Consider the following 13843-nt stretch of genomic DNA (forward strand, 5'->3'; position numbering starts at 1 on the left):
GCCAGAATACTGGAGTGGGTAGCATGTTCCTTTCTCCAGGGGATCTTCCCAACCCAGGGATCGAATCCAGATCTCCTGAATTGCAAGCAGATTCTTTACTGTCTGAGTTATCAGGGAGGCCCCAAAATTCTGGAGTGGGTAACCTGTCCCTTCTCCAGTGGACCTTCCCGACCCAGGAATTGAACCAGGATCTCCTGCAATGCAGGCGGATTCATCACTAGCTGAGCAACCAGGGAAGCCCACAGCTACAAAGTTGGCTTTGCAACCCTGTGGACTGTAGCCCACCAGACTTCTTTGACCATGGGATTTCCCAAACAAGAGTGAGTTGCCGTTCCCTCCTCCAGGGGATCTTCCTGACCCAGGGAACCTGCGTCAAACCTGCGTCTCCTACATTGGCAGGCAGTTTCTTTACCACTGAGCTACTGGGGAAGCCCTAGTAATTAAAAGAATAATATTAAGTAATCAAATCCGTGCAAGTATTCTTAAGTGTTTTCCTGTAGTAAGAGGCTGTGCCCCTCTTTTTGAACTCAAGTTTGAACCTTATCCTATCACTTTCCCTTTTTTACCTTAAAAAATTTTTCTTTTTACTGTCTTTCAGCTCAGTCATAACCTCCTCAAAGATACATTCCCTCTGACCTACAGTTATTATTTGTACCCCTCCCTTACTTGTCCAGTTGTCATTTTACATTTATTCATGGGCAATTTTGATTAAGGTTTAGCTCCCCCATTTAACTATGAAGCTTAATGAGAGTAGGGGATCAATCATGTCTTTTTTTTTTTCCCACCATTTGGTACCCAGCAATAATATATGCTAAATAAATATTTGGTAAACAAATGACTAAGACATTGTGCATTGTGTTTATTAAAGTATTTTTAATTTTTATTATTAAAGTGTATAGATTTTGCAAAGAAATTAAGGACCCCTTAATTAACAAAGGAACTCTTCGATTGCTTTTATGCACCAAGAAAAGCCATCACTGAATTAAATTTTTCAGTAAGATCACTGTCTGAGTAATCTACATTAAAGATTTGATTGCTCCCCTAATCAACCTAGAAAGATCTCTCCACTGCAGAGCATTTTTTCCAACCTAAAATGTACTCAGCTGTTAGCAGACTCATCTGATACTGATACTGCTGGCAGTGAGCAAATTCACAGTCCTGGTGAAGCAGGGGATTAAAGCAATAAATCGGGGGTAATTCAAGCAGAATTGGCATGATTTGGAGAACAGTGGAGTCACATCTTACTTTAGATTCTAAAGTAAGCAAATACATTAAGAAGCACTAATGATAAAAGTTTACTGAAAATAACCCTAAAAGTAGAATAAGCATAATTTTGAGTAGTCAGTCTTGCTCAGATATGCTAATTCTCAGTGACTTCAACATCACTGGTTTTCCCTCTAGTATTAGAGCAGATCATTGTTTCTTTAGCACCAAATGAAGTAGTTGCTTGCATTTGGAAGTCAAGCTTTATGAAAAAATGTGCATCTTTGGATACTAGAATCATACGTCACACTCTCAGAAGTATTTGCGAACTAAGACTGGGAAATGCCTAGTTTATATTGTTGCCTGCTAATCAATCAATTGATATCTAATCTATCTGTTTCTCTCCCTTTCTCTCTCTCTGTCTCTCTCCCTCTCTCTCACACACACACAGAGTGTGGGGAAGAGGGGTGTGTAATGTATATAATAAAATGTGAACAAGATTGTACAGAAGGAAGTAGATTACTTAGATAATAACATTAATTAGTGCTTTTAGCCAAATCCTTACTTTCATGTAATTTATAAGTCTAAACCTGTTTCCTACATATCTGAAACCTGGAGGACCAATACAGTTGTCAGTATTAAAATAGTTATTCAATTTTCTTTTGGTAAAAGATCAGTTGTTGTTGTTCAGCCGCTCAGTCATGTCTGACTCTTTGTGACCCCATGGACTGCAGCATGGCAGGCTTCCCTGTCCTTCACCATCTCCCAGAGCTTGCTTAAACTCATGTCCATTGAGTCGGTGATGCCAGTGAATCAGAGGTGGTTGTATTTTTTGAACAGTATGAAGAAATCTAAATATAAATAAATTTTAAATTGTGAAACAGATTTAAAGCTGATTTCTTCTCCTTCCACCTCCACCCAACTATCTGGATTGTAGTCCTTTCTTTAAGTGTATTTTGCACGCTTAACAGAAAGCCCCTGCTCACTGAGTGTTCCCAGCCTGTCTGTTATTAATAGCATCATCATTCTCCTCATCCCTGGGGCTCAAACCATAGACCCCTCCTTATCTGTTTTTATGGATCTGCTCGTATTATTTTCTGCGCCTGGAATGCAAGGAATCTCTCTCCCTCTCTCCTCTTCTGCAAATTATTCTAAGCCTCGAACAAACACTATCTCTTTTAGGAAACTTTCCAACACATCCAATTCACTTCAGCCCTCTTCTCTGAATAGCAGTACTTTATTCTGCACTTAAAATAATTATTTATATAAATTGTTTTCACTGATATCACTTCATTTTTTTTGAAATAAAAGGTCATGTTTTAGATTTCTGAACCATCTTCTTCCTTATCTGCTGTTACATTTTCCTTAAGCCATTTGGCAAGGCTGAGATAGACAGGCATTGATGGGAATTTGAATAGAGCCCAGATACTAAGTTGAGATATGTCAGTCATCAGGTGTCAATGTATCAGCCCTGAAATTCACCTAAAATCAAAAGAATAGCCTTGCCATGTATAACTGGTCCTTCTTTGGCAGATGACTTCAGAGAGAATAGGAAAGAGTTGAAATGACATATAAAAAGAAATCCAAGATGACTCATAGAGGCAAAACATTATTAACTGCTAACTTGTCAGTATATACTTCTTACATAAAGCAGCACAAACTGGTGAAGACAATGTTCAAAATAGTGTAAAGCAGCTGTGATATTTTTGACTTAAAAAACAAAGTAAGACAAGAGACATAATTCATGAGAAAATGTCATGATTATTTTAATATTTCTATTAAATGTCCTGGTTCCAGGAACACTATTCACGTCTCTGTTCATCTAGGTACCATCTGCTCGTCTTCGGTATCAGCCTATTTGCCTTTTCCTTCAAGAAACCTTTATGACCGTCCTAACTTGGTCAGATATCTTTGCTAAATTCTCATGCCCTTTTACATATTTCTTCTTCATGGAATTTATCATCATATCACAGTTGCATTTATGTGGCTGAATAGTGTCTGTCTCCATCATAAGGTGGATATTCAACAAATATTTGTTACTGTTTTCTATTGTTGTCCTTGTTGTATGTCCCTGTTTTTGCCTTTTGTTGTCTTATTTGAGCATTTTATATGATTTCATTTTCTACTCTCTTAGCATATCAGTTATATATGTATATCTTGCCTGGAAAATCCCATGGACGAAGGAGCCTGGTAGGCTGCAGTCCACGGAGTCGCTAAGAGTTAGACACAACTGAGCGACTTCACTTTCACTTTTCACTTTCATGCATTGGAGAAGAAAATGGCAACCCACTCCAGTGGTGTTGCCTGGAGAATCCCAGGGACTGGGGAGCCTGGTGGGCTGCCGTCTATGGGGTTGCACAGAGTCGGACACGACTGAAGCGACTTAGCATATATATATATATATATATATATATATATATAGTGGAGGGGGGTGGGTTTGGCTTTTTTTAGTGGTTACCCTTGAGTTTACAATGTACATTTACAAATAATTGAATTCCACTTTCAAGTAGCAGTATACACTAGCGGGTAATGTAAATATAATAACAAAGTAGTCATAATTCCTTCCATTTCTTGTTTCATTGCTGCTGTTCATGTCACTTATATACAAGTCATATACATAAGCATAAGACATGCATAAGCATACATGATTGAATACATTGTTATTATTTTGAACTAAGTGTTGTCTGTTGGATCAGTGTTCTTCTTTTCTTTATACAATGCCAAATTTTGGACCTATATTATTTTCTTCCTCTGCAGAGAACTTATATTTCTTGCAAGGCCATTCTACCAGTCTGTTGCCAGCAAATTAATTCAGTATTTATTTGTCTGAGAAAGTTGTATTTCTCTATCCCTTTTGAGGGATAATTTCACAGGGTATAGAACCTCTAGGTTGGTGGAATTTTTTTCTCAACACTTTAAATATTTCATGCCACTCTCCTCTTGTTTGCATGGTTTCTGAGGTGAGTAATTCAGAAGTAACATTTACCTTTGTTCCTTTATAGGTAACATGATTTTTTTTCCCCCTGTCTGACATTAATGGGTAGGGGGAAGGATTTTCGATCATTATTGTTTCAGCTGTTTCTTCTCTTACTTTCTCTCCTCCTTCTGGTATTCCCTTTATATATATGTTACATCTTTTGTCATTGTCCCACAGTCCTTGGATATCATCTTGTGTCTCTTTCAGTCTTTGTTCTCTTTGCTTTTCAGTTTTCAGAGATAAGATTGTTATATCCTCTAGCTCAAAAATTCTTTGCTCAGCCATGTCCAATCTACCAATAAATTCACCAAAAGCATTCTTCATTTCTCTTAGTGTTTTTGTCTTTAGCTTTTCTCTTTGGCTCTTTTCTAGGATTTCCATCTCTCCACTTCTATTGTTCATCTATTCTTGTGTGCTTAGTCACATCCAACTCTTTGCAGCCCCATGGACTATAGCCTGCCAGGCTCCTCTGTCCATGGGATTTCCCAGGCAAGAATACTGGAGTGGGTTTCCTTCTCCAGGGGATCTTCCTGACCCAGGGATCAAACCCACATCTCCTGCATTGCAGGCAGGCTCTTTACCACTGAGCCACCAGGGAAGCCCTTATCTGTTTTTACAGGCTGTCTGTTTTATCTGTCGGACCTCTTAGCATATAAATCATTATAAATCATTGTTGTTGTTGTTGTTAAGTTGCTTCAGTCATGTCTGACTCTGTGCGATCCCATAGACAGCAGGCCACCAGGATCCCCCGTCCCTGGGATTCTCCAGGCAAGAACACCGGAGTAGGTTGCCATTTCCTTCTCCAATGAATGAAAGTGAAAAGTGAAAGTGAAGTCACTCAGACGTGTCCAAATCTTTGTGACCCCATGGACTGCAGCCTACCAGGCTCCTCCGTCCATGGGATTTTCCAGGCACGAGTACTGGAGTGGGGTGCCATCTCCTTCTCCAGTTATATATCATACTTGTTTTAAATTCCTGCTCTTATAATTCTAACATCCCTGCCATGTCTGGTTCTGATGATGGCTCTATTTCTTCAAACTGTGTTTTTAGCCTTTTGGTATACCTTTTTTCTTGATAGCTGGACATAGTGTATTGGGTAAAAAGAGCTGCAGTAAATAGGCCTTTTGTAATGCAGTGAGGTGGGGCACAGAGGTGTAGGGGGAATATCCTCTGCTCCAGGGATCAGGCCCCATGTTTTTGTGACTCTGTGAATTTCACATCTGTTTCTCAGTGTTTTTCTACCCTCCCACCTTTGGTGGGATAAGATGGCTAGCTTGGGCTAAAGTGGGATATTCCATTCTTCCATGTGCAAAGCTGGAACTGGTTACAGTTGGGTATTTCCCTTATCCAGCTCAGATAGGTTTTGATAATATCCCAGCGGGTTAGGCTCCAGTTAACTAGTTCTCCTGAGAGCTGGCCTTGCTAAGAAGGACAGAGTGCTCTGGTGTATTTCAGAATGGTTCTTTTCCCCTCCCCTTGCCAGAAGTCCAAGGGGATTTTTCTCTGGTATTGACTATAGGAATCTGGCTGGGCTCCTGAAGGTAAATCTCATAGTATTGTGAGGCCCCTACAACTTAGTCCCCATGGAGCTTTTAGCTCTTGGAGTTGCCCACACTGAATCTCCCATAATTCATCAGTTACAGTTCAGGTTTTCTTACCTTCACATATTCCTGTGACATTTTCTGCCTATGAGTCTCTGCTCCTCTTAGCCATGACTCCCTGCATTTTCCAGCCTTGGGGGCAGCAGTTTGTCCTGTGTCCTCCCTTCTCATATGGATCCAAGACCATATGTTGTTGGTTTTTTCAACCTCTTCTGCTCTTTTTTTTTAATTGATGTATAATTGATATATAGTGTTGTGTTAGTTTCTGCTGTATAGCAAAATGTCAGCCTTTTCAGCTTTTTACTTGTTACAATGGAGTGGTGGCTTCTATGCTCCTTGCATGTGGAACTGGAAACCGCCAAATGTGAACAATTTTATTTTAACCTAATCTATCATAGTTAAGTCTTAAGTTAATGATCCTGGTCTTCACCATTTTCTTACCTCACCAATCCTATCCTCATCCACCTTTCTTCCAGCCCTGCCTATTTCTTCCACTCATCCTAAGTCCCCAAACTGACTATCCCTTTAATACTCTGTACTTACCATATCATAGCATTAATTTCCACTTTGTAGGACTTGTTTTTTCCTGATGAACTCTCAGTTGCTGATTTACTGCCGTGGGCCCACTGTCAAGCATGATGTTTGATGCTCACTACAACCCACTCCAGTACTCTTGCCTGGAAAATCCCATGGATGGAGGAGCCTGGTAGGCTGCAGTCCATGGGGTCGCTAGGAGTCGCACACGACTGAGCAACTTCCCTTTCACTTTTCACTTTCATGCATTGGAGAGAAGGAAATGGCAACCCACTCCAATGTTCTTGCTTGGAGAATCCCAGGGATGGTGGAGCCTGATGGGCTGCCGTCTATGGGGTCGCACAGAGTTGGACACGACTGAAGTGACACAGCAGCAGCAGAATCTGTATTACTTTTGTTGACTGTATAAATAAGATCATACATGAGTTTCAGATATATTATAAATTACTAGCTTTTGCTTAATATTAATAGAGTGTGTGTGTTAGTTACTCAGTCATGTCCAAGTCTTTGTGACCCCATGGACTGTACAGCCCGCCAGGCTCTTCTGTCCATGGGATTTTCCAGGCAAGGATACTGGAATGGGTTGCCATTTCTTTCTCCAGGGGATCTTCCCAACCCAGGGATCGAACCCAGGTCACCTGCATTGCAGTCAGATGCTTTACCGTCTGAGCTACTAAGGAAGCCTGAATATTAGTAGTAGTATTGAACAAAGCAGAATTTTAAGGGATATGGTTATCTTAAAGGTTTTTCTAAAGCATATTTTAAATGTTAGTAGTTAAAGCTAAGTACAGTAACTATTATACTTTTGATCCAGTACATTATGTATCTCTGTGAATTTGTATGTTTTTTCAGGATGCAGAAGAATATACCGATTTGCCAGTAAGACACAATGAAGATCATATGAATAGTGAACTGGCAAAATGTCTTCCCTTGGAATCGAATCCTCATTCATTTGACAGCCCTCACACCAAAGCACATCTCCTACTGCAGGCACATCTCAGCCGAACCATGCTGCCCTGCCCAGATTATGACACTGATACCAAGACAGTGTTGGACCAAGCTCTCCGAGTATGCCAGGTATGAAAGTCCTTTCTAATTATCTACATTTTCTCCAGTTCTTTCTGGGTTTTTTCTTTTTTTTTTTCCCCTGTTGTAGAAGAAAATATGCTTGTATTTAAACACTTTTATTGTAGCATTACTGAGAAAAACCTAGTGAATCAAATCAGAAATTTTTGAAGGAAAAGAAAATGTAAATGCAGTAAGGTGACAGTTTCAGCCATCCATTCCATCGAAATTTATTGAAGGTAAACTGAGTACCAGGTATTTTTCTAGGTTCTGAGCATACAGCAGTGAACAGGACAGAAGAGACCCTGCTGTAATGGGCTTTCACTGGAGACGTAAAAGACAGACAATTAAAAATATAAGTCAAGTGGCAATCACTGCTATGTTAAAATAGTAATAAAGTATAATAAAGGAAATATGGAGTAAGATGGAGGGTGCCATTTTGCCTATGAAGTCATTTAAGAAAGAAAGGGAAGGGGGTGAGCCATGGGTTATCTACTCAGAATAGATTCTAAACACTAAGAAGACCTAGTGCCAGAATTCAAGTATACTCAAGAAAAATGAAGAAGGCCATTGTGAAAAAGTTGAAAAGGAGTGGTTTGAAATGAGATCCGAGAGGGTGGGAATGGACACTATAGAGAAAATGGGATCAGGTCATGTAGGGAGTTTGTAAACCATCGTAGGGATTTTGGTTTTACTCTGAATGAGAGAGAAGCTGTAGAGTCGTGGTTCACTAATGGTTATGGTGGTTGTATTGATATCTATGAATATTTGCCATATTAATTCAAACATAAATTCTCAAATATTACGTCATTTGAAAATAACAGTTGTAAACCCATTATATGTTAATGATTTTTCATAAGAAATAGCTATTTTTGAAAACAATGAGAAGTGTAATAGTGTTTTACATTTTTGCAAATATCTTTCATATCTCATTTACCAGAAGTCAACTCAATTCATTTATCATCTTTTACAAGCAGTCTGTTACAATATGATATTTTAATTGAAGTATCTGGAGGAAATCCAGCCTCAGACAGATATGTAGTTTAAAGAAGAGAGTATTTGTATAGCCTTTTCAGAAAAGTGTAGATATTCTCTGATACTGTACAAAACCTTGACATGTGATATTCCTTAGTTAGTTGCCATGCAGAATCTGAAATCGTTGTCTATGAACTTTATAGCTTAAATCAAGCTATAAGGCTAGGCAAGAAATGATGGTGGCTGGACCAAGTTGGTGTGGGAAAGACTGGTGAAAAGTAGTTGGATCCTGTATATTTTTTAAGGTGAATCTGTTAATGAATTGAACAAGGGTTTTTAGGCAAAGCATGAAGCCAAAGATGATTCCAGAGCTTTTCCCCAGCGCCACTAGAAGGCTGGAGTTGCCATTTCCTGGGAGATAACTGTGAGAAGAGCAGGGTGGGAGATGCACACTTGAAGGATTGAGCTTATAAGAGACTTTGATTTTCTACTTTATGCCTTTTGGGACATTTCTATAGCAAAAACAAGTTTTAAGGTTTTTAAGAGACTTATGGTGTTTTTAGGACTTCTCTGGTGGCTCAGATGGTGAAGAATCTGCCTGTCTGAAATGCGGGAAAATTAGGTTTGATCCCTGGGTTGGGAAGATCTCCTGGAGAAGGGAATGGCAACCCACTCCAGTATTCTTGGGGCTATCCTAGTGATTCATCAGATGGTTAAGAATCTGCCTACAATGGGGGAGAACTGGGTTCTATCCCTGAGTCCAGAAGATCCCCTAGAGAAGGGAACAGCTACCCACTCCAGTATTCTCGCCTGGAGAATTCCATGGAAAGAGAAGCCTGGTGGGCTACAGTCAGTCCATGAGATTGCAAAGAGTCAGACACAACTGAGCAAGTAACACTTTGACTTTCACATGGTGTTTTTAAAGGTGGAGTAAATTAATCTGAAGATGTATGTATGAGTGAGTGAAGTCGCTCAGTTGTATCTGACTCTTTGCCACCCCATGGACTGTAGTCTACCATGCTCCTCCATCCATGGGATTTTCCAGGCAAGAATACTGGAGTGGGTTGCCATTTCCTTCTCCAGAGGATTTTCCCAACCCACGGATCAAACCCAGGTTTCCCACATTGTAGGCAGACGCTTTACCATCTGAGCCACCAGGGAAGTCCTAGATTTATGTATAGCCATTTACAAAATTAAAGACTTAAAAGATAACCTAGGCATCTTTCAGGTTATAGAACACTGCAGAATATTACGGTTCCTCTTATTAATTCTGTATCTGTCTAGAATATCTACATAAATATGTGAATATATATATCTAATGACAGAAGATCCAGAATAGTATCTACCAAAAGATTAACAGTAGCCATCTCTGTCACAGCATTTGAGGTAATTTTTAATTTATTTTCTATGCTCTTTTAAAATGTTTGTATGTTTTCAAATGAGCTTTTAACAATTTTATTATTGGGAGAAAAAAAACTTAATCTTATTATTTAAAAGAATAGAGCTGTTTCATATAATATTCACAAACTATCAGGAATTAGAAGGGATATAAGGCTATAATACACAAGTAAATTTTTTAACCCTTTTTTGTAGCTAACATATGGTTTATCTCTCTAGGAAGATGATTTGCCACTCTTTATTAGTCACACTTTATCAATGAAGGTTAAAGCTCCTAAAGTTTTAGCTGTGGCCACCAATACTCATTTGTGTTTCCTGTAGCCATTTTTTCTCCTCCTCAAAGGCTGACCTATTAATGAACTCAGGGTCAGGAAGGGTTGGAGAGACATTACAGGAGAAATTAAATTTTTGTACTTATAGTTATACTTACAGGTGTACGTATTTACATCATATATAAAAGTTATAATATATATCAACTCATTCATAGTTTCTTTTTCATCACTCAGTCAATAATGATTCAAAAGCTGTAAATAATAGAAATTAGTGATTTTACAAGGAGTCTATTTCTAAATTTACTCTAAGGAAAAGATTCAGTCAGGTACTTTTAACCTCTACTTAAATATTCTTATATACTATTTCTTGGATATTTATACTTCTTAAAAATTTTTTGCTCCATCTAAACAACATCTAAAGAGAACTAGGTCTTAACTATAAAAGTAATACATGTCACTGTAGAAAATTTGGAAAAGCAATGTATTAAATTTAAAGTCATTCATGGTAGTTATATCTTTAACCCTGTGAATATGAGACTCTTTTTGGTTGATGAATTAAAAATTTTTTAATTCAAAAAATGTTTTTTAATTTTTTTTCATTTTGAAGTAACTTCAGACATTAAAAGTTTGTAAAACATAGTACAATAAAATTCCCATGTGTCTTGCACTGGGCTTCCCCTAATGTTAGCATCTTGCCTCAGTGCTGATCCTGGTAACTAATCTACAGACCTCATTCCAATTCTGTCCATTTGGATTTTATCCCACTAATACCTTTCTCTGTTCCAGGATCCAGTCCAGGATCCCACAGAGCACTTAGTTGTCACGTCCCCTTCAGTCTCCTTGACGTTCAGGACATTGGCACGTGTGAGGGGCACTGGCCAGGTGTCTTACAGAGCTGTCCCTCAGTTTGGGCTTGCCTGATATTGCCTCATAATCACATTGAAGTTACATACTACTGGCTAAGAATGCCATAGAAGTGATGTTTTGTCCTCTTGGTGTATCATATCAAGAGGCTTGTGACATGGATGTGTTATTACCAGAGATATTGACTTTGTACACTTGAGGTAGCATCTTCCAGGCTTCTCCACTGTAAAGTTACTTTTTTTTTTCCTTTTGTAACTAATATGTTGTGGTAAGAAACTTTGAGATTATGCAGTTATCCTGTTTCTCATCAGATTTTCCTACATTATTTTCATCATTCATTGGAGGCTGTCTCCTGAAACAGTTACTACTGTGATCTTTTTCTGTCATTCCCAGAATTTCCATTCTCCTCCATTTATTTATTTACTTTACATATTTATATAAGTATAGGCTCACAAGTAGAGAGTGGTTTTAGAGATGCTCATTGACTTCATTGCTACCTGGGTGTTGTTACCTCTAAGCCTCCTCAGTGGGTAAAGCTAGGAAATATAAGTATGTATACATAGACATCTGTATCTGTTTGTTTATCTACGTGTGTGTGTGTGCATGTTTGGATGTGTAGAAAACATTTGTATTCATAAAACCATGAGTTCATTCCAATACCTCCAATTCCAGTTTAATACCAAGAGTTCATTTTAGTCTTTCCCTTTTAAAAAATTGTAATTCTTTTCTTTACCCATGAGAAACTTGGCTCTCACTAGTCAAAATTTGTGTACTTAATTCCTCCATCCTAGCCTACTCCTGATATAGCTTTAGAATGACTAAACCCTTCAGTTCAGTTCACTTCAGTTGCTCAGTCGTGTCCGACTCTTTGCGACCCCATGAATTGCAGCACACCAGGCCTCCCTGTGCATCACCAACTCCCAGAGTTCACTCAGACTCATGTCCATCGAGTCGGTGATGCCATCCAGCCATCTCATCCTCTGTCGTCCCCTTTTCCTCCTGCCCCCAATCCCTCCCAGCATCAGAGTCTTTTCCAATGAGTCAACTATTCGCATGAGGTGGCCAAAGTACTGGAGTTTCAGCTTCAGCATCCCTTACTCCTGCCAAAAAACAAGTTTACTAACTAGAGTAAATAGCTGTGTATAGTTCTTTTTTGGTCTTTGGAGGCTCAGAGGCTCTCTTTTTCTTTGTGCGTTTACTCTCTTTCTTCCTTTGCAAATTTTTATTATGTTATTTTCTAACCTTTAAAAAGGTAGTTTACAACGTCAAGTATTCTTCTCAAGTATAATTTCTAATGGCCACATTATATTTTTTCATAAGAAGGTCACAGTTTGTTTAATTAATTCCCATTGTTGGGCATTATGTGTGCAATTTTCCGTTAGTATAAATTACAAGCATTAGTTATGTTTATGGGCTTTCCTTGTAGCTCAGCTGGTAAAGAATCTGCCTACAGTGTGGGAGACCTGGGTTTGATCCCTGGGTTGGAAAGATCCCCTGGAAAAGGGAAAGGCTACCCACTCCAGTATTCTGGCCTAGAGAATTCCAAGGACTGTATAGTCCATGGAGTCACAAAGAGTCAGACATGACTGAGCGACTTTCACTTACATTTAGTTATGTTTATAAATGTAGATTTGGCTTTTTGGAAGCCACCTAAAATGAAAATTAATTGTAAAGAAATGGCAACCAGCTTCATATACTAAATCCTCTCATTCCTACAATTTTTTTGTAAGAGTATGATAAAAGTAAACAAGCCAGGAAGAGGAAATATTAGGGTTGCTAATGGAAAATTTGAGGGTAAGTCATGACTTGATAATTTTCCATGACAGAGTGACAGTTTTCATTATTGTACACTATTGTTCTCATTTGCTACATTGATACCATTGGCCTGGAAAGCATTGATTCAGGCAGTTTTCCAACCTGAAGCCCTGGTGGCTGATTGAAAATTATACTGCCCTCATGGGACATCAGCATGACCTTGTGTTCTGAGTATGGGACTTGGTACCACCATCTTACTATAAATTCAGCTCTGTTCCTGTTTTGGTATAAAGGCCTTAGGCAAGTCACTGAATTCCTGCTGTCTAAATAAAAAATAAAATCTTACGAAAGTGGGACTTTAGTTAATATTTATAAAATGAACAATGATTTGAGGACTCAAGGAACTAAGTCTGTCTTAGTCTTCTCATTCTTAGTAGTACTTTTACTTCCTTGCTTTTTCATAGTCAATTAACTCTAAATTCTGTTATTCCCTTTAATTTATAGAAATATACCTTTTACATAAGCTATCATTTAGGTTATGAAAACTGTAGTCTTAACTACCGTGTCCTGGGGAATCTTTTACAAAGAAAGACATAGTTGTTATAGTCATGTTCACTCTGGCTTGAAGTCAGAACCCACAATACAACCTGCCTTTGCTTCTTGTACCCATTTGAAATTATGTATCAAGGTCATTTGTTGGTTTAAGGTGGTTTTGTCATGGTTCCTTTTAATATTTTACTGTTAATAGCATTTCCATTTTCATCCCACTCAACAAAAATGAGTAAAACTTTATGTACATATCTCAATTTTTAAACCTGCTTAAAATATGCTAGTTTATAAATTGAGCAATTATAAAATTACTCTTGCCAGTAGTCTTTGAGATCCTCTCCTTGATTACATTAACTCTAAAATATATTTATAAAATGTAGTAAATGATGTGACATACTTTGTGTGCCATATATACCCAGGAAAAACTTAATGTTAGCTTTTATAGGAAAATTAAATATCAAAAATTAAAGTGACCTGCCTAAATTTTTCAGAGTTGATGACCAAGTCAGAACTGTTGAAAGGTTTCAGGTGTCTTGATTAACGCCATAGTGTTTTTTGTTTGTTTTTTCTTTTATCAAGGGAAAAAAGAAACTGGTTTTCAAATAAGTTAAATAATTTAGCTAAAAGGTGATCTGTTGAGGCAGTCCATG

The 13843-nt window shown here is 38.2% G+C and overlaps 1 protein-coding gene across 1 annotated transcript in view; it reads left to right on the plus strand.

Annotated features, from left to right (window-relative positions):
* The window catches only part of ASCC3 (activating signal cointegrator 1 complex subunit 3), a 334203-nt gene that overhangs the window by 294482 nt on the left and 25878 nt on the right, over positions 1 to 13843 (plus strand). Inside the window, exon 37 of the mRNA XM_027551338.1 lies at positions 7168 to 7392. Coding sequence (XP_027407139.1) covers positions 7168 to 7392 — 225 coding nt within the window. The remainder of the gene's footprint in view (positions 1 to 7167; positions 7393 to 13843) is intronic.

This window comes from Bos indicus x Bos taurus, chromosome 9 (assembly GCF_003369695.1).
Source record: "Bos indicus x Bos taurus breed Angus x Brahman F1 hybrid chromosome 9, Bos_hybrid_MaternalHap_v2.0, whole genome shotgun sequence".
Taxonomy (NCBI): Eukaryota; Metazoa; Chordata; class Mammalia; order Artiodactyla; family Bovidae; genus Bos; species Bos indicus x Bos taurus.